We start from the raw sequence: 22,030 nt of genomic DNA, 5'->3' as shown, positions 1-22,030 counted from the left end.
AATTGTTGCTGTTTTTATTGCTTTAAGAACATGGCCTCTTGTTGGTCTATTTTTGGGTTGTTTACAGTCTCTTGTCTCTCTTACCTTTCCCTAACAGGCCCCTGGGAAGCCTGCCATTGAGGTGTCTCATTTCCTGGAATGGATGAGCCTCGAGCCCCAGTCGATGGTTTGGCTGCCCGTCCTGCACCGCGTAGCTGCTGCAGAGTCCACCAAGCATCAGGCCAAATGCTACGTCTGCAAACAATGCCCCATTAAGGGTTTCAGGTAGGCATGGCTGCTGGGGATTCAATTCAACCAAATGGATATTTACATGTAAAGGTATTGTTAGTGGATCAAATGATTAAAACAGATTATTTTAAAAAATGTTTAGAAGTGGGAAATTAGACTTTTTCTTTATCAGGTAACAAAAAAATCTGTGATATACAGATATCTGTCCTTGTTGCACCTTTTAACAGTGTCAGACATAAACATAAATTTTGGGCCTTTGGAAAGCAGTATTTTTTTTAAAAAAGGAGAGCTATTATGCTGAATTCATATTTTGCACATTTTGTACTTTCGTTTGGGTTTCAGCTGCTTCTAAAAACTGTCCAAAAGTTTGAAAAAATAAATCCAGCTGTTTTTTTTTATAAGTTAATGGTTTTTTGGGGTCTGGAAAAAGAGCCATTTCAAAAATCTCACACTGCCCCATTACCTAGCAACCCCTGCCGATCTTAGCCCATCACTTAGCAATCCAAGTGGAGCTCCAGCATGTTTGGTCAGCTGATTTTACCACTGTATGTGCTGTACAATGACTGCTGGGAAAGACAAGTGTTTTATTGTTGACCTATCATTCAGAAACCAGTTGCTGCATTCTTGTTGGTTGTGCAGGAGGCTCTGCTTCTGCTTTTCAAAGATGTAAGTTTGGGTAATTGTTTGCAGCCGTTTTCATGTGTGACTATAAACATTGAGTTGTAGTAAACTGCTGGTCAGCAGCAGTTTATTAGGATTTAAATTGACAAAAGGCCCTAAAGGCATCATAGGTCACCTTTAACCGGTTGTTAGAAGGGACTTAAAATTAGAATTCTAAGAATGATAATTTACATATATTAAATAAACTAATAAATTTGATATTTTCTGTTGCTAGGTCATTGTGAAATGTGTGAATTTTTTGTGTTGTTGTTAGATATCTCTTTTGCTGTTTCTGCTGAAGCCATTGCATTGATTTGAGAGATTTCATTAAGATTTGTCCTAAACTTAAGTTAAACCTATTAGTCATTTTAACAACACCAAAAACCCAGGGTTTTGTATAGGAAATCAAACATCTTTTGTGAGAGTGTGCAGAGAAATATAAGCCTCTACAGCATGGCTGAGATAAGAATACACACACACTCAGCCACTCTACCACTCCATTCAGTTCTCCTGCAAACATCGTTAAAGTCTCTGTTTTATTGATCTCGACAGGTATCGCAGTTTGAAGCAGTTCAATGTGGACATCTGCCAGACATGTTTTCTAACCGGCCGCACAAGCAAGGGCAAGAAGCTGCACTACCCCATCATGGAGTACTACACCCCAGTAAGATGAGCATTATGTACCGCTTTACCAGAATACAAATTCAAGTCTTTAGGGAGAGATGAAGCTCAACTTTACTCAAGACCAAATACATACACCTAACTCCCTATTTCTTCTGCCAAGCATGAATTAAGGATCTTATCAACTGTATCTATTTGTCCAGCTCTATAGAATAAATGGAGAGAGAATCACTTAGTAGAGACATTTATTTTTGGCAAATTTTTGGTTCATTTAAAGGGTTGTTTGGACCACAAACATTCAGGAAAACCCATGAATAATCAGTAGAGTGAGTGCAAATGTTATAAGATCAATTCAATTTCAAGATGTAAAATCAAGCAGTACCGTATTTTCCGCACTATAAGGCGCACCTAAAAACCTTCAATTTTCTCAAAAGCCGACGGTGCGCCTTATATATGGACCAATATTGAGCCACAACAGGTCTCTCAACTACGGTAAGCAGCTGCCGACTTCATTTTCCCGTAGAAGAAGAAACGGAGGAAAGCAGCCGCAGATGCAGCCAGCAGTGTAGGTTGGGTTTTGTGTAAAGACCCCAAAATAGCTCCTATTAAGAGACACGCTTGCAGAGTTTAAGCTCAAGGCAATCAGTCACACAGTAGAACATGGTAATGGGCTCTTTGCACCTGCTGCGATGACGTCACAACCGCATGCGCAAATGCGGCTCTCTTTTTTCCGCTTTGAGTTACCATGACAGCTAGAAAAGACAAAGTCTTATTTCAGACACAAATAAAACTATACTATGAACATTGCTGTCTTCCTAATATAATGGGCTTTTAAGTTTTCATGGATTTCCAAACGATCCTGAATTAAGAAGACGGTGGCTTGTAAATATTTGTTGCTACCAGTTAAAGCTAACGCTGCACAGCAAAGTTTACAGCCTTCACTTCACTCCGGATCAGCTTCTTCAGCCTAAAGAAGAAGGTAAAGGAGCCTCCTGTGTTATTTCCATGGAATCACTTCTGTATTCAGCCTGAAAGAGTTTATGGGAACCAGAGAGCAGACCAGAACCAGACAGCCGAGCTACTGATCCGCCTGGACACACTGCTGTAAACACCGACCTGCTTCACTAGAAACATGCAAAACTAATAAAGTGAAATAACACGGAGACCTTAAGGAACACGGCCATATTTTTCTAAAAGCAACAACTCTGAACCTGAACCGTCAGCTGAACTAGAACTCCGACACCAGAGCTGCTCTACTGTTAAGCTATGGGCTCGTTGTTCCTCAGGCTGCAGAAGCAAAAAGCCTGAACCGTAAAATCCCCGTTACTTGGTCTCTGACACTAACGACAATAAACCACATAATATACTTGAACACAAGGTAAAAACATTGTCCGTTAGAATGGATGAAAAATGTTTAGATACATTTTTACAAGAAAAATGTCTAGCATAAGCTAAAGCTAATGTTAGCCAGTTTAAAGAAAGTAAAACTCACCTTCATATCTGTGTATAAGGAGGCGAACATCTTAAAACCTTTCTCCAGCTTATTGTCGGGGCTTCGGATCGATGTTCATCATTTATTGTTACCTTGGACACAACCAGTGGAAAGAGACATTTTCAATAGATCGGAAAAGATTGAGCCGCTTTTCCCCGGAAGCTGAGGTGCAAAGAGCCCATAGAGCAGCAGTGAGAGAATTTAACATGAACAATCGATGGTGCGGAAGTGGAGGAAGCAACAGCTGTTCATTTTGGGAATGAACGGAGTTTTCAGAACGCTGGTTTGTAATCTATTAATAAAGTTTGACTGACCTATCTGACTGTTTTGTCGACATTCCCTTTAGCGCAGCTCCATCTAATGGATGCATAACGTAACTCCAGCCTCTACTGTGGCGTCTATTCTATGCGCCTTATAATACGGTGCGCCTTATATATGAAAAAAGTTTTAAAATAAGCCATTCATTGAAGGTGCGCCTTATAATGTGGTGCGCCTTATAGTGCGGAAAATACGGTATTTTTATTTTCTGCAAAAATGTTTTTATATTGCAGGGTACGGTTCTTGCAGCAGGAAAGCATATAAAAATTACTCTGACAGATATGATGAAAAACTGAAGATTTTAAACAGAGCAATAATGTAGAGACAGTGGATAGAAAGAAACATTAGTATTGGAGGAAAAAAAGGGGATACATTTTACATGAGGTGGTCTCTGGAGATGGCAACTCTAAAGCAGTGCAATTTGTCTTTCAATCATCCATGCCCTGTGCTTCAACCTCCACTTTTCACCCCCTCCTCCACTCGCTTCCCTGGACGGCGGCAGACAACCTCGGGAGAGAAGATGAGGGACTTCGCTAAGACTCTGAAGAACAAGTTCAGGTCAAAGCAGTACTTTACAAAGCACCCGCAGAGAGGTTACCTGCCTGTGCAGTCTGTACTGGAAGCTGAAAGCTCAGAGACGTGAGTCCCACAACACACATCCATCCCTTTGTCTCTTTTCTCAGATGTTCCACTATGCAGACAGGCAGAACTGTATACATTTATTTACTTGAGACAAATGTGTTAGTATAACAATAAATCAAAGGGGATCTATTAAACAAAATTCACATTTTGCATGTTTTTATACTTCCTTTTGTGTTTCTACTGCTTCTAAAAATAGCACAAGTGCTAAAAAACACCAAACTGTTTTGGCAATAAGTTAATGGTTATTTTGGTGTTTGCAAAACTCCAGAATGAAAAAGTCATATAAAGGATTTTAACAAATTTGTAATCAAGTTGGCTTCTTTACATCGGAGAAGGAAATGCAGCAGGCTGCAAACTTTCCAGCTGAAGTTCAAGATTAAGTTGCTTCCTGGTTCTCTTTAAGCTCTAACTCAGTCTTTCTCAAACTGTGGTCGTTAGACCACTGGTGGTCCGCTGGCGCCCCCTAGTGATCCATGACGTACTGCATATAAAAAACTGTTTATTTGCCGTGAGTCAAGTTAACTGTGCGACGCTAAAGTTTGCTTACCAAAGGATTGTGTGTAAAAATAATGACGGACAAGTGACTTAAGACTGGATCACTAAAAAGAAAACCTGACCGCGATATTATGGTGGACAGAGCTGCGCCCCACGCTGACTAACTGCATTTTAACTCCTAAAATAAAACTATTTACGTCAGGCTATCTACCTGCTGAAAGAAAGTGTTTTTTCCAATGCATCTCAAGTCTTTTTTTAAATTATGCTTCTTTATTACAAATAACCCTAAAATATCATTAGTTCACAGAATGCTTGTAGTAGTACTTTTTTGATATCCATGTGTTTTCTAACTTGTAAATAACTCAAAACGTCCCCAGTAGACGTGTTCATGGTTTTATTGTGGCCAGTCACAACTACAAAACGGCGCCACCTTCACATTAGGAGGAACAAAGACAATGAGTTAAGAGACTAACCTTTTTGTTTCACTTGTATAGATTAAGATGTTGTGTTATTGCGGGGCTAATGTTGAGTGAGGTGGTTTGTGAGTGTTTGAGAAACATTAGTTTAACTTCTGCTTTATTGTGATATAAGGGTGCAAACATGGAAAAAAGCAACATTGTTGCTTTAATGGTTATTACAATACTCATGCAAAACAGGTTATGAAATAAAAAGGTAAATGTCAGAAAACATCTGTGCATTAAATCAAATAAATTATGTTGTCACTGTTTATACTTTGTTTATGCACAAACTGCTGTTGTTATAAAAAAACAGGACAATGTTTAACATTTTGAGCTTTTTATTGGTTTATTTAAAGTGAGATTTGTGCAACAACATTACATTTTTTTGTCTGTAAGTGTTTTTGCTACTGTGAGAAGTTTTTATTTTACATTAAAAAGTTTACTGAGGATAAAAAATGTTTGATTAAGTTTCATAAATTGAAACAAAACTAAACAATTATAATGAGTGAACTCTGAAATATCTGCTGCATCCTGAAGTGTATATATATATATATATATATATATATATATATATATATATATATTGCTTTGAAATTGAACTGATTTAAACATAAAAGATGTTTTTATTTTTATCTACTTTTATTTGTTGCTAATGTTTTCTGGTAATCACCAAAATGGTTTAAAGTCACTTCTCTGTGTTCATGACATTAGCCTTGTGATCTCATTCTGATTCAGTCACATTTCTCATGAGCAAGTCTGCTAGAAAAGAAAAGCAGAACCGGAGTAGTGAGATAAAAATCCGTGAGCTCACCATGAAGCAGTAGCCTCAGGCTACAAGAGCACCCAGAATGATGTAGCATGAGTTCATGTTTCACCGGATTGTGTCATTGTTTTATAACCTCTAAAATTAAGGAAACATTACTCAAAACAGATGTAAGCCTTTCTGAGGATCAAATAACATGGAGTAAAAGGAAGCAGCAGCTGATTAAGTCTAGGGTTGTGACAATGTACTTAGATATAAGTATTGCACTGTTGGTGTTACAATGGCCATACAACCTGTCTAGCTTTAAAAATATCATATTACATTTGAAGAATCATTTGGAGTCGCAGCACGGCACAGTCAGACTGACAGATCAAGTCCCACCATGGGGTGCAAAGCAGAGAGCTTCGACTAAAAGGCGGGAGGTCCCAAACTAAAAATAACAAAATTAAACTTAGGTCCAAAACCGTTAAAAACATATTCAGCGCTGTCATCCTCCAACCGTCCAGTGGCAACATCTGGTTATTGATCATTTGACTTGTGTGATGCAAAAAAGTGTTTCCGTTAAACTAATTTATTTTGGAAATGTCAAATTGTGCAGTTATATGGTCAATGCACTGTAAAAACACAAAATCTTACCAAGTAATTTTGGTCTAGTTTCTAGTGGAAATATCTTAATCAAAAGTAACTTTTCAGCAAGAAATAAGAGCATGTATTAAGTCAATAATTCCTTAATATTGTTGAAATGTTTCCAGTTACATTGGTAAACTGTTTTACCTTTAACAAGAATTTTGTCCCATGTTATAAGTGAAATAATCAGCAAATAGAACTAGAACTTTTTCATCAATATTAAGGAATTACTTGCTAAAAAAAAGTAACTATATCTTGCTGACAAGTTACTTGTAAGGTATTTCGTCTTATTTCAAATGAACTAAGATAGTCATTTGAAATAATATCTTATTATTGCACTAGAAACTAGACCACAAATACGTACGATTTTGTATTTTTACAGTGTTGGAAACACAGCTAGTGACATTTCCAGTTTTCATCATGGCAGAAGAAAAACGTGAGCATTTCTAATCACAAACACTTAAATGTTACTTCTTACACGCAGAACTAAATGCCTGCAGTAACTTTCCATTTCCCTCCTGCTGTGTCTCGCATGCTGGCCTCTTGTACTGTTTCATATTGAACTAAGGTGTTTTTTTTACTTAGGAATAATGACTTTGAATTTGCTTCTTTTCAGCCCTTGCTCCTCACCCAGGCTGCCCCATGCAGACACACACAGCAGGATTGAACACTACGCCAGCAGGTACGAGCCTTGCTCCGCTGTGCTGCTATATATATCAGCTCATTACTGTACAACATTCTCTCCTTCTCCTTCACTTCTCCTCTTCATATAATCCCCCTTTCCTCCTAATGCACCCTCTCTGTACTCCGTCCACCCTTTCTCCTCCCTCACTAATCTTTTAGTCTTTGCTGATTGCGGTATTGATTTAATTCCTTGCACTCCGGCCAGCTCGGAGGCTGCAGTCGCTCTTTCCCCTCACACACACGCTCACATTTGAACACAAGCGTAGCAGTTTGCGCTTCCCTGTGAGTGTCTGTGAAGGTTATCAGGGTTCAGCCTGCCCAGCGGCCTGTCACTTGCCGGGGCAGTGAGCCCATTGGTCACCTGGGAGCTGTCGGTGTAGATTAGAGTCTCGGTGACAGGTTATAAACAGGCCACAGACCTGGACTCCCACACTGCTGGCAGAGCTGCACTGTGGGCATAGCTGGACACGTAGATCCCTCTCCAATGTGCCTGCGGTGCATGAACGGAAAGAGAGCGTTCCTGTTCTTGTATGTGTGCTATTGTGTAATACTTCCCTGAGGATCTACTCACTTTACATCCTGCCAAAACAAGAGCAACAGACAGCAATGAGAGCAGGCACTATTTTCATCTTTACCCCCTTGCATTCACCCTGTTTTCCCCTTCCAACTCTTCTTTGTTTGCCTTTGTCTTTGATCCCTTTCTTCTTTTGCCTCCTGCACATTTATTTTGCCTCTTGTTCTTTTTATTCTTATCCCATTCTCTGTTTTTTAATGTATTTTCTGCCACATCCTCTATATCTCAATGGTTTTGTCATATTCAATATAATTTTGTTCAAACAGCCTGTGGGTTATGTTGGTCACTGAAAAAACCTGAACTCACACTGCAAAAACACACAATTTTACCAAGTAATATTTTCAAGTAATATAATTGTAATAATGGCATAAAAATGCAAGAACACATTCTCCGTGATCAATAAATTTTAAATTCTAATGAACATTTAGACACCGGAATAGAGGAACAACAAATTAAATGAATTATGAAGTCTTTGTAAACAAAAATCATTGTGGTTCAAAGACGCTCCATTTGGGGCGTGCTGTGGTGGCGCAGGGGGTTAGCACGCCCCACATTTGGAGGCCTTAGTCCTGGACGCGGACGTCGCGGGTTTGACTCCCGGTCCCGACGACCTTTGCCGCATGTCTTCCCCCCTCTCCTCACCCTCCTTCCTGCCAGCCTACTGTCGAAAAAACTCTTCAGAGAAAAAAAAAAAAGACGCTCGATTGATCTGGTGTACTTGATGATTACAGCGACAGCTACACTTTTATTCACATGGGGGGAGAAAATGAGCGAAGACCGAACTCACTTGTTCATTAACATGATTCAAGTGGAGTCATTATCGGGATAGATAGTCTTTGATATGGTCTCCTACTTTTATTCTGACAGGACGTATTATTTTCTCCTGCTTCCTTGTTTCCTTTCCGTTTATGAGCGCATTGCAGTTCTTATTTGAATTCACTCTCAGTCACTGTTCACAGCAATGGAAAACCAAGCTTATATCAAAATAAAAGTTATCATTACTGGCAGGTCGGCGTGTTCAGAATTAATCCGTTGATGTGACCCATTAGGTAAGCACATGTTTGTCTGTGAGCCTGTCAAAGTGCCCGTTTGGTGGAGAAATCTGCTGATATTTTGCTGTAATTTATTTAATATTTTTACTCTAAAGTAAAAAAGAATCTTCTAATGGAACAAGTATCTTTTATTTTTTATCAGTCTTCGAGAATTATTGACTTAAATCAAACTCTGATTTTGCTGAAAAGCAGAGGTGGGCAAAGTATCCAAAACTTGTAAGAGTAGAACTATTATAATACTATACTATACTATACTATACTATACTATACTATACTATACTGTGCCATACTATACTATACTACACTATACTTTACTATACTATACTATACTATACTACACAACACTATACTATACTATATTATATATATTATACTATGCTATACAACACTACACTACACTATACTACACCATACTATACTATATATACTATACTACACTACACTGCACCATAGTATACTATGCTATACTATACTACAGTATACGATGCTATACTCTACTGTGCTGTACTATACTACACGACACTGTATTCTGCTGTTTTACAGTATACTATACTATACTATACTGAGCCATACTATACTATACTACACAACACTATACTATACTTTACTATACTATACTATACTATACTATACTATACAACACTATACTATACTATACTATATTATATATATTATACTATGCTATACAACACTACACTACACTATACTACACCATACTATACTATATATACTATACTACACTACACTGCACCATAGTATACTATGCTATACTATACTACAGTATACGATGCTATACTCTACTGTGCTGTACTATACTACACGACACTGTATTCTGCTGTTTTACAGTATACTATACTATACTATACTGTGCCATACTATACTATACTACACAACACTATACTATACTTTACTATACTATACTATACTATACTACACAACACTATACTATACTATATTATATATATTATACTATGCTATACAACACTATACTACACCATACTATACTATATATACTATACTACACTACACTGCACCATAGTATACTATGCTATACTATACTACAGTATACTATGCTATACTCTACTGTGCTGTACTATACTACACGACACTGTATTCTGCTGTTTTACAGTATACTATACTATACTATACTATACTATACTATACTACATTTTTACTCAGGTAAAAGTAAAAAATAACTGTCCAAGAAATGACTCAAGTATGAGTAAAAAAGTATTTGTTAAAAAGCCTACATATAATATTTAAAATTTACATTATCAGATGGACCAAAATATAAAGTTAACTATACAATTTGGTATTTTAAGGATAGAAAATTACAATAATTTATATAAGTAACAAAAAAAACCCCAACAAAATCAGGCAAAAATAGTTTTTTTCCAAATCAGTTTTTTTCATTAAAAAAACATAAAACTTTAACAAAAACTGCAGGTGTGTGTCTTTGTCTGGTGAAGTGAGCGCGAAAGCTCCTCACCGGGCTGAACCTGCATGATGTGGTTAACGCTGGTTTGGGAACCACTAACGTACCGGCCAACTGGGACCACATACATAAACTTTACAGGGAAGACAGAGCCACACATTGGGCAGCGTGTTGAGATAATTGTTTGTTCACAAATATAAATCATCACAACGCTCCCTCATTGTGCACGTCTGAACGCTCGTCTACAAGTTATTTCTGCTGTTCACATAGAGCTGCGCAACCAGAGCGGTGGGGTTTAAACTCTTACCTTGATGTGGAGTTCGCCAAAGAAAAATAATTTCACACAGGGGTTGATGTAAATATCCATACAGGTCAACCTGTATGAGTGAAAGGAGGGCAGAGATCATTCGGCGGCAGAGCGCGAGGCAACGCGCAGAAGCAACGCGCAGAAGCAACGCGCAGAAGCAACGCGCAGAAGCAACGCGCAGAAGCAACGCGCAGAAGCAACGCGCAGAAGCAACGCGCAGAAGCGCCAGCTGTGTGTTTGGTCCACTCTCCAGCTTTAAATGCATAAACTATAAAATTATCTTTTAGGAATACATTTGCTCCACCAGTGAAACGCTCAGAGCAACAGAGATACTTTCAATCTGGATTAAAATAATAATTTTTTTTTTTTTAATTATTAATAAAATTTCTTCTTATTATTAACTTTTCTAAAAACAAAAAACAAGCAACTCTTGGCCCGGAGGGGGGCTGGTAAAGTACAGCGGGCCGCCAAGCTTTTAAAACACTGGGGGAAATCCTGGAACACAAAAGGTCTTTATGAATTTGAACATGAAGGAAATATGTTTGAAAATGCATATTATATTGAATGATTTGGGGTATTTTTAGACACATGGCAGCCATATTGGATTTTGGTGTCAAAGTTGGTGAGAGCCATTTTATTTTCCAAGTCTGACTTCAGGGAAGATTTTCCATTTCAGACTTTGCAATTCCACTGTAGGAGTTCAACATTTTGAGACTATCAGCTGAAAAGAGGCCTACTCAAGCTGCAGCTTAAAAAAATAATTTTTTCTCTTTGGCTCTTTGGCCTCTCTGTACGGATGACTGCAAACCAATCCCACCACTGCTCTTCGTCATAGGTAGGCGACTGAGAGGAAGTGTTATAAATATTTACATTACTTTTGCATTTTCTAAGGAAATTCATAGATGTCAGAATAACTTAATAATTATTCCTTGGCTGACTCTTTTTAAATTCTTTCTTGTAGAATAACAAAAAATTTGAAAGATGTTTTTCACTTTCTTACTTCTGCCACCACCCCCACAGCACTATGAAGAAATAACCTTTTCAAAGTAGCAAAAAAGAAAATCTCCTCCTCTGTTAAAGTTGCAGAGGTTAAGTGTTGAAGAAAACTTGACTTTCCTCTGGTCATAAAATAAGTTTCTAGATGAGAAAACTTTGCTGTTCTCTTTCTGCATAAAATAATTCAATGTCTCCACCAAATTACTTTTCCCTTTTTCGTACATCTGTAACTACTCCTTTTTTCAACTGTGCTAGTTACATTTAAATGTATTTTTTGAGGAAATGTGTAATTTTACAAACTCCCTTGCCTTGAGCCAGACTTTCTAAGGCATGAAGCCGCAGAAGTCCACCTTCCTCAAAGATGTTTTACATTAAATGTTGCCAAATTTATTCCTGCCGTTTTATAAATCCTTCATTCATCTCAAACACCATATTTGTATTTGAAGTTTGAGGTTACAAATGTGACATTTGTACACTTCAAACACCGACATGGCCTCCTTTCTCTTTTCTGATTTTTATGTCTGTATCTCTCGGTGCGCTCTTCCCTATTCATTGATGCCGAACTTCATTCCTTTCATCATCACCGCTGCTGTGACATCTCACAGAGGATAGATGAGAAGGAGATAATAAAGAAGCCTCTTGAAGCTCAGGCAGGATTTCTCCTCTCCAGCCCTCGCTCTCTCTCATTTCTCATTTCCTTTCACATCCAATATTATGTAGAAAAAGCTAAACACCAGCTTGTGCACACCAGAGAATACACACACTACTGTGTGCTATTACGTTCTGCCCTTTTCTTTCTCATTTACTCTTGTCCCTGACTCAGTCTTGAGGTTTTAGGACCCCTTCTGATGAATAGTGTTGCAGATTGAATTACGAGCAGTAAGGTTCACCGTGCCAGGACTCCTGTACCACGACACGGATAAATCCAACATTTTTCAGAGCTGCAGTTGCGTTGGAAAATGAAAAGAAATAGGATGTAGCTTGGACACTGCAGACAGCCTCTAAATCACTACCCGGTGCTGCTTTCACTCCTCACTGCTTCAGCTGACAGCGCTGCAGAACTTGATGCAGTCTGGAGCGAATCTCTCTGCTGGAGGAAAGCTGCTGCAAACATTTAGGTCTGCTGGCATGTAGTCTGTATGCTGGTCATACATTTTCATCAAGCTTCGAAAACACAAATTTCGGTCTAATTTCAAGTGGAAGCATTTCAGTAAACTTGAAATAAGACAAAACTGACTTGCAAGTAACTTTTCAGCAAGAAATAGGAGCTTGTTTTAAGTTAATAATCCTTTAATGTGATTGCAAATTGTTTCATTTATAACATTGGAAAATTGTTATACGTGAAATAATCTACCGTGGATCCAGTACTTTTTAAAATCTACATTCAGCAATTATTGACTTAAATCACATTGGAAGGTTAATTGTTAGTCAGTTTTGTCTTACTTCAAATAAGTGTACCAACATATTTTCACTAGGAACTAAACCAAAAATATTTTGTAAATTAAATTTTTTTTTCCCGTTTGCAGTGTTTGCATTCCCTTTCAATTCATTCTCAAATACACCTCGGTCTATTTTGTATGCAGTCACAGTGATAACAAATGTTAATTTAAAATTATACATAGACCTTTAAAGATCCTAAGTGAAAACATGTTTACATTTTTTACACTTTTATGCAGAAAACTGGTTGAAAATCGGTCTTTTAACAGCATTTTTGTTTTTGTAATATCTTTCAGTGGAGATGGAATTGCTCATGAAAACATCTCTTTATTAAACATACAGATTAACAGACACAACCAAAACTATCATGTGATAGTTTGGTTGTGTTACCATGTGAAAATAATTCAAAAATAGTCCAAATAGGTTTTAGTTCTTTCTTTACTTATTTTGTATGTTTAAGTTGGTTCCACTGGCAGATTATTTCACTTATAACACTGGAAAATGTCTTAAGTGAAATAATCTGCCATTGGAACTAGTACTTTTTCAACAATATGAAGTGATTATTAGAAATTACACCAGAAATACTTGGTAAGATCTTGTGTTTTGGCAGTGCAATGTGTTGCTTCTCCCAGGTGATAAATCACAATATTTAAAGAACAAACCAATATTTTTTTTAACTACTTCCTTCATAAGAACCCTAAGAACATAATGTTCATAAGAACATAGTGTTCTTAGGGTGTTTCAAGATTTATATTTTCAACTGGTGGGGTTCACTTTCACACTGCTCTGTCAAATGATCCAAACTAATTGAAAAACCTGTTCCCCTCCTCGCCTGTGGTGGTGCTGCACCAAGAACTACTGAAGGAAACAACACAAAAACCTCAGAAGAAGTCATAAATGCAACTTCCTTCTTCACAAAATGTAAACAAAAATGGAGTGCCGTCAGATTTGACCAGTTGTAGGACTTATCTTTTGTCTTTGGTAAAAGACCACAAGTTATTTCTCCCTTTAGTGCTACACTCATACATTTTGTTTGGCTGCATTTACCCAGAATTCCCTGCTTTCCGAGTGTTCTCTGGTCTGCTTGGTGTTCACATATGCATTTGAACCGTCCCAGTTTACTTTAAACAAACCAAGGCTGAGGTTTTTAGGCGGATGACGCTCCAACTTGCTTTGGATTCATGACTCCCCCAATGAGCCACACTTTCTAGCTGACTATAATTGGATTAAAATGAACTAAATTGGACCCTTGGTGTAGCTATCAATGGTTAAAGAGTCAAGACTTCAAGAAACAAATTTATTAAACGGCTGCATACTGTGTAGCGTTTGCCTGGATATTAAAATGTTAGTTCATCATGACAGGCCAGAGACTGTCCTACAGCAACAGTCTTCAGTCAGAAGCCTCTTCAGATTCAATGTAAGACTGACTGGTACTGGAGGTCCTTCCTGCTCACCGCGTCACCAACCAATGAATGAATCAGACCTTTTAACATCAGTCTGTTTTGAGAGCAAAGGGTGAGAAGCAGAGACTGAAGGAGTTTCTGATAAAAATAGTTGGTCCCTGTTGATATATTTAATATTTAATCATTCAATAAAAACCATAAACATTACGGCTTATGTAAAACACGTTGTAAAAATGAAGCAATATGCGAAAGCAATCTGCTGTTACGCAATATGACTCTTCACAAAATTGATCCATTAGCAATAAAATTCAAGGTCTTAAAAACTGAAACTACATGAGAGCAGCTTATCTCTGTGATTATAAGTTCAAGCAGAAACTTTGGCAGGATAATACACTTTTAGCAGGAATATTTGTAGCATAGATGCATCCACAAATAGTATAGGAAATGATCATTCATATATTTATTTAAAACAAATCTCTTTTAATGTCAATTTACAAAAGGTTTTGAAGAAAAATATGGTTTTGCTTGTTCACTTGTGGTTTTCTTCCATTCAAAGGTTAATAAATGGGTTGTTTTATTCTCACCACCTCCCTGTATTCGCTGTTATCAAGTAAACAGTTTACAGCTTGTGAAGCACGGCTGTCCACTGAAAGTCAAATCAGTCCTTCGTTCTGAAACACCCCCAAACCGCTCACTCTGCCTCCTCACAGGCTTACATTTCAGAAGAGCTTATTTCTAAAAAGGCTTTTTATTGCCTGCAGGCTGCCAGACAGTCACAGTACAGTTTTATCCTCTGTCCTTGTGGACATTTTTATAGCTCTTTCTCTAAGGCGAAAAAAGTGTTTTTGCCATTCTGCAATCTTGTGAACCAGATGTTTCTAAACAGTTTATTGCTAGTTGGATGCAATTATTCAAAATCTGAGAACATGTTGCTGCAACAACAAGTTCTGGTGCAAGAGCCTTCAAACACTTCTAAAGGTGTTACACATCCAAGTTGCCAGCCTTTCTAGTAGCCGTGTAAACAAAATGTATGAATTCAGGCCTGTAGTTTTTAATTAAATGTTTGGTAAAGTCAATAAAATTATAAATGAAATATAATTTGATGTTCATGTTTAGTAACATTTCAGTTCAGCAAACATCTTAGTTTCTCAATTGGTCCTATGTGAATGTTTGGCTGAATGTTGCATTGGCACAAAAACTTGTACGTGTGTAAATAAACACATGAATAAATCTGCAGCTTTCATGTCTTTCTGCTTTAGATCAGTTCTACCTACTGACTGCTCTGTGCAGAAATACAAAATTCAATTCATTATTTCTGTTCTGGAAATAGAAATAATTGTCAATGAAACAATTCAATTTAAAGTTAATTTTAGCTCTATGTATGCTACTAGAGCTTCTTAATGCCCTCTTGAAATATTTTCAGATTTAAACAACCAGCATCACTGAATCCTCAGAATTCTTCAGTTTTTTAAAATAAAATTCTGAGAAAAAAATCTAAATTGTTTTTTTCAGCGGTCCTAATCCTCGTCCGTTGTTTTGCGATATTTTGATATGAATGTGCAGCTCTGGAAAAAATTATGAGACCATTGAAAAACCATCAGTTTCTCTGATTTTACTCTTTATAGGTAAATGTTTGAGTAAAATTAACATTGTTCTTTTATTCCATGAACTACTGACAACAGGCCTCTGAAATTCAAAGAAAAATTTATTTATTAGCAGAAAATGAGAAATGGTCAAAATAATGAGAAAGACGTAGCGCTTTCAGAGCTCAAATAAGGCCATGGAAACAAGTTCATATTCATTTAGAAACAACACTAACCTTTAGAAACAACAATACTAATGTTTTAACTCAGGAAGAGTTCAGAAATCAGTATTTGGTGAATAACCAGCAGGTTTTCAATGGGGTTCAGTGCAGTGAACTCTTGATGTTTTCCAGAACTGTAGTAATTTTGCTATCATATTTTTTGCAGGTTGACTTTTTGATTTATTGACTTTTGACTGTTTTTCCAGAAAACATTTCTGTTTAATGGGATGTTCACTAGAGACAACACCTGATTGATTGATTGTGACTTTATTTATTTATTCATTTATTCATTGACTGACTGACTTGGGTTTGTTTACAGATTGGCAGAAATGGAAAACCAGAATTGCTCATTCTTCACGGATAGCCTGTCTCCAGACGAGAGCCTGTGAGTATGTGGCCAAACAACAAACGCCCTGATTACAGTCGCTGCTTTATGTGTGTGTGTGTGTGTGTGTGTGTGTGTGTGTGTGTGTGTGTGTGTGTGTGTGCGCGCGCGCGCCCTTTGGCCCTCAAGACATCAGCCATTTCTGTTATGTTTGTGCTCCAGCTTGAACATGGATGTTTGTCTGTTACTGGGCGACATAAGTAATCGTCCACATAATGGGACTGACACACATGGAGTGTCGTGCTCCTCCATCATGCGACTCGCCTGCTGTGGTTCGAGTCTCTGGGTTTGTGTAGATAGCGGTGAGAGCCTGTTTGTGTTTGTAGGACTTGGCTGAGAGTGAGTAGCAGTAAGTGGAAGAAGTGTTATTTTGATGTGAATGATGCAGTCACTTCTCATTGTGGAAAACTGAGAGTGGAGAAAGAGGTTTCGAGTTGTTGGGAGCCATCCTTTGAGTCAGTGTCTCATTGTTTGTTGACATTGGTGTGAGCTGTCAAACGTTTGCTCCTCTGAGATTGTTTTTCTCTTTCAATGCACTTTAAAGTCGTCTCAGCTCTGTACAAAGTGTTGTATGGTCTTTGGGACTCCAGGTGCATCTCTCAGTGTGTGCATTGTGAAATGTGCTTATTATTTCTCTTCAGATGAATGTTATGTCTGTCTGCCTGTGAGAGAAGGCGGTGATTGACACCACATAAAGAGCAATTTTTTATTTTGTCTAAAACAAAACTTGTTAAAACAAGTTTTACCTCTGACGTCAGTGCTTCTCAAGCCTTTGTTCATACACGCATGCATCTTAAGAACTCCTGCATTTTCATGTAACTCTACAAGTATGTGCATCTATAATTGAGCTGCTGAGCATGTTTGGTATGCATGACAAGCCGCTCGGTTCCAGTAGCAGCATTGCTTTCTGCTCTTGTGGTCTTGTATTTGGGGTTGATTCTGCAGACCTGTCACTCTGTCTGTCAGTGCAGCTTCTTTTGCTGCATGGCTCCGAACGTGCTGCTCTGCTATCTGCGTCTCCAGCTGGTGTTTTGGCTGCTATCATGCTGTTTTCTGTCCCGACTCCTGCTGTCTCTGTCCACAGCTTTCACCACTCCCTCATCTTCCTACATTGCTCTGCATTCACTGTACTTACTGGCAGGAAACTGAGGTGAAATACGGTTATAACCTCGAAAACGTCTTCATTCCCCTTGACGTTTTTCATATTTTTGTCGCGTGAAAATGATAAATCTCAGTGTAATTTATCACAATTTTATTAGATAGACCAACATTAGGTACGTCCATTAGAGTCTCAGCGGTTTTCCAGAGAACATTAAGGAGCAAACAGCATCATGAAAACCAAAGAACAGCCGGGGAGAAAATTTAGCATCCATTAGGGTCAATAACAGAGTTGGTCAAGTTACTTGGAAATAGTGATTAGTTTCTAATTAAAAATTACTTCCCCAAGAAATGATCTACTTACTTACTGATTAGTCTTTTTCAAAAGTAATTGGTTACTAAGTCATTTTTTACTTTTCACCAAAAAATGTAAAACCTCCCAAATTAGATTTTTTCTGCTTATTTTCTCATACATAAAATGTAATCAAACTAAATTGTTCCTTTTTAGAACTTGTTTTGCTATTTTTAACTTTATACTCATTGCATCACCAAAAATATGACAAAATGCAACAACAGTCTCTGAAGAATTTAACTGAATATTTAAAACCTTTTCTCTGCACATTTCTCTATATTCAAAGAAAAGCAAGTCTCTCTTCTGCTAAACTTTATATAAAATAAAATTATTTTTGTGTTTACACTCCTTCATTTATTGGAATAAAGGTAAAATACAGTGCAAAAATAAAAAACATACTTTGACAAAAAGTAATTTTGGTCTAGTTTTTAGTGCATATATCTTGCAATAAAACAAAACTATTTTACAAGTAACTTTTTAACAAGATATACAAGCTTGTTTTAAGTCAGTAATTCCTTAATATTGATGAAAAAGTTATTTAATTGGCAAATTATTTCACTTATATTTTTCCCATGTTTTTAGTGAACTAGTACTTTTTTATGAATATTAAAGCAATATTGAATAAACTCCTATTTCTTGAAGAAAAGTTACTTGTAAGTTAGTTTTGTCTTATTTCAATTTTACAAAGATATTTCCACTAGAAATAAGATAAAAAAATCCTTAATAGGGTTTTGTGTTTTTGCAGTGTAGGAGCAAAGTGTTCAGCCTCCATATTTGCAAACCCAATTGAGATAAATCCCAAAAGACATGCAGCTGCAGTTTCAGTGAATTCTTTGAGGAATTTTTAATTAATATGAGTTACAAGAACATTTAATTTCCCTTTGAGATCAATAAAGTGTTTTTGAATTTGAACAGTTGGTCCACATAATGACTGCAAATCCATGCCACGCTTCCTCAGATTTGTTTTCCATAATTACTTTGAAACACATGAAACATTTTCCATCTATATTATGGTTATGTTATACTTTATGTTAATTTTCTACATAAAATCTCATTAAAATACTATAAAGTTTTTATTTTTAATGTCACAAAATGTAAAAATCTTCAAGGCATTTTAGCTCATTTTGGGTAATAAATAGAAATTAAATGTATAAGATGTTGCTCTATTCAGTCAGAATACCAAAGCAATCTTACAGTAAATTTGAAAGCTAATTAGCAGATAATTCTTTATAAGTTACAGGTAATTTTTTATATATTTTGTATTGCAGAAGTTTTGTTGCTACATCCAGTCATGCTGCCTTTGCCACACATTCAAGAAAAAGCTGCAGGGGAAACAGCTTAAGCAGAGATTTCCAGAAAGCCTTCTCTGAAGCTGCCTTCTCCAGCTTATCTGCAGGGGACTCTGAGGTGTTCAGATGTCAGATACGAAATCTAATCTCCCCAACAAGTCAATAATTTGCCAGGAGACCTCCTGTTAGTGGGTCATATCTGAAAAACGCCCTCCAGGAAGGAGCTCATGAAACCTCCTACCTTTAAATTCAAGAAGCCCATTTCTACTTCCAGCTCTTCCTAAATAGCTGAAATCTTAGTTAAGGCTGAGTAGCAGCGATGAGTCACCCTGAGGAAGAAGCTCACTTCATACGGTCGGATTTGCAGTCTCATTATTTTGGGCACTGCTGTCCTGTAGGTCATGACCAGGTCAGAGTTGGAAAATAAATCTTTAATTTGAAAGATTTTGTGTTTCTGCTCAGATTTTTTGTCACTTTTTCCAAATGACACAAATTGAAACATGACAATTTTCAAACAAAAAGTTTCTACACTAGAATGAGGTCATAAAATATATTTTACAAAATTGTAATGGAAATATATATATATTTTTTTGCATCACACAAGTCAAACAATCAGCATCCAGATGTTGCTACTGAACACGACGAAGAAGACAACAGGAAGTAGCAGGAGGGTGATGGTTTGTTTTAGTTTTTTTCTGAAAATGTGCAGCTTCTGTAAAATTGCTGACTAAAATGTCCAAAATACCGCATACAGTCTGTATCCACTACCAAGTATAAAACACCGACGTCTCCTCTGACAGCTGACAGATGATGAACTCTAAAAAAAACGCTACATAAGTTTGATGTATTATTATTATTATTATTATTGAAATGAGCACTTGGAGTTAGTACATTCCCTTTTGGCTTGATTTTGTCATTTGTTTTGAGGCTTGTAAAAATGTTTCACATATTATTAATTTATTTTCTAAAATGTGCCTTTGTTTTGAAAGTTGTAAAAGGTTTCCATATTTTGTAACGTTAGTTTGGACCTCCCAGCCACCGTTGCATCCTGTCGCCACACTGAGCAACAAAGAGCGACGTGTAAAAGAAAGTTATTCTTTCACATGTTTGTTGAGGCAGTCTGCATGTTGCAATAAATGACTATTGCTATTTTGAGACCATTTTCAAGTAATTTATTGATAAAAACAATGTGAGTTTGCCGTCTCAAAGAACAATAAACTTTAATCTTCTAAAGAAAACTTAACACGGGAACTGAAAAATATTTTAAATATCCTAAATGAAACACGACAACTAAAATACAGTAAATACAATGGAAATAAATACTTTCATACAATCAAAACCATAAATAAAATGGATTATAATATCTCTATACACACATAAATACTAATTATGAGAATTGAAATTATTGCGCTCATGTTAATCTATCATGGGATTAATTGATTAATTGTTTATTGTGACAGGCTGTGGTCTAGGTTGGATTAAAACACATTAAATCAATGCAGAAAAAAAGCTGGAGTTTTTTTCTAAATATCACCGCAATGTATAACCAGGCATAAAAATAAAAAGGTTATAACTTTCTGTTCACTTTAATCCAATAAAGTTGTCTCCACTGGCAGACGTATTATTACCAGACATAAACTGCAAAATAACTGTCTTTCCATTACATCCATTACAATAATTGCCAGACAGTTAGACATCTATTTATTGCCTCAAGTCTGCTGTAATAGATCCTCACATTATCTTTTCTATTTCAGTGTCAGTGGTGATTTTATTATTGTCGGAGTTGTGTTGAAGTTAAAGATGAGCTCAGCCGTTTTGGTAGATGTCAGAGGTTTAATGGTGCGGTGAGCCGGGTTTGTCCCGTTCTGTTTGGTTTTGTCTCGTTCTGTGATCCCGTCCTCATCATCCTGCTTGCTTTGCTTCGGCCGTGATGCCGCGCCGCTGGCTCTGCTTTGTGCTGCTGGTGGCTGTGTGCTGGTGGCTCAGTGTGCTGTCTCCTGTGTGGGGGACTCAGGGATGAAGATCAGTACCTCCTGCGTCACTCCAGCCCAGCCCTGGACCACGATTCACCCTGCGGGCAGCACATGCTACTGGCTCACCTGGAGCATCAGGACAAGGAGCAGCTCCAATGCACCCTGGCCCGCCTGGAGAACGAGAACAGGTCTGTTCGGGAAAATGTCCCAATCCTGAAGTTTTGACTTATGCATAACAATTCCTGAAGTATTTATCGACTGAGATGATCATTTATGAAAAATAAAATAGAAGTAAACCAGATATATCCATCAATACACATCAGGAATAACAACGTTGTTGACTATTTGCACTGAAAAAAGACAAATCTTACCAAGTATTTTTGGTGTCGGCTTTACTTCAAATACCTTAGTAAACTTGTAATAAGACAAAACTAACTTACAAAACATTTTAGCAAGAAATTATTCACTTGGTTTAAATACATAATTCTTTAATGTTGATCCACTGACAGATTATTGCACTTACAACATGGAAAATATAAATGTAATGTAAAATGTAAAACTAAGCCATATAAACCAGTTTTGTTTCTGCTGCCATATGTTTCCAAAAATAGATTTTTGATCATAGTTTTAACATTGTTTTATTTAAATTTTTTAATCTTGTCCTAATGACAATCTTGGAGTCAGTGACAAAACTAACTTACAAGTTTTCAGCCACACATAGGAGCTTGTTTTAAATAAATAAGTCTTAATATTGTTAAAAATTTACTACTTCTACTGGCTGATTATTTCACTTACAGCATTTTTCTCATGTTATAAGTTAAATAATCTTCTATTAAGGAATTGCCGACTTAGGCTGCGTTCACACTGCAGCCTGAAGTGACCCAATTCCGATTTTTTGGGACCTGTATCCCATCTTGTCATGACAGTCTGAACAACA

The 22,030-nt window shown here is 37.0% G+C and overlaps 1 protein-coding gene across 4 annotated transcripts in view; it reads left to right on the top strand.

The window, feature by feature from the left end:
- The window catches only part of drp2 (dystrophin related protein 2), a 270,780-nt gene that overhangs the window by 238,757 nt on the left and 9,993 nt on the right, over window positions 1–22,030 (top strand). For 3 of the 4 annotated variants that reach the window (XM_028008992.1, XM_028008995.1, XM_028008993.1), the window contains 6 exons: window positions 98–264; window positions 1,441–1,552; window positions 3,822–3,958; window positions 6,921–6,986; window positions 16,316–16,381; window positions 21,135–21,281. In XM_028008992.1, coding sequence (XP_027864793.1) covers window positions 98–264; window positions 1,441–1,552; window positions 3,822–3,958; window positions 6,921–6,986; window positions 16,316–16,381; window positions 21,135–21,281 — 695 coding nt within the window. The remainder of the gene's footprint in view (window positions 1–97; window positions 265–1,440; window positions 1,553–3,821; window positions 3,959–6,920; window positions 6,987–16,315; window positions 16,382–21,134; window positions 21,282–22,030) is intronic. The other variant, XM_028008994.1, reaches the window with a different exon arrangement.

The sequence above is a fragment of the Xiphophorus couchianus genome, chromosome 23 (assembly GCF_001444195.1).
Source record: "Xiphophorus couchianus chromosome 23, X_couchianus-1.0, whole genome shotgun sequence".
NCBI lineage: Eukaryota > Metazoa > Chordata > Actinopteri > Cyprinodontiformes > Poeciliidae > Xiphophorus > Xiphophorus couchianus.
This window is presented reverse-complemented; position numbering and strand designations above follow the sequence as displayed.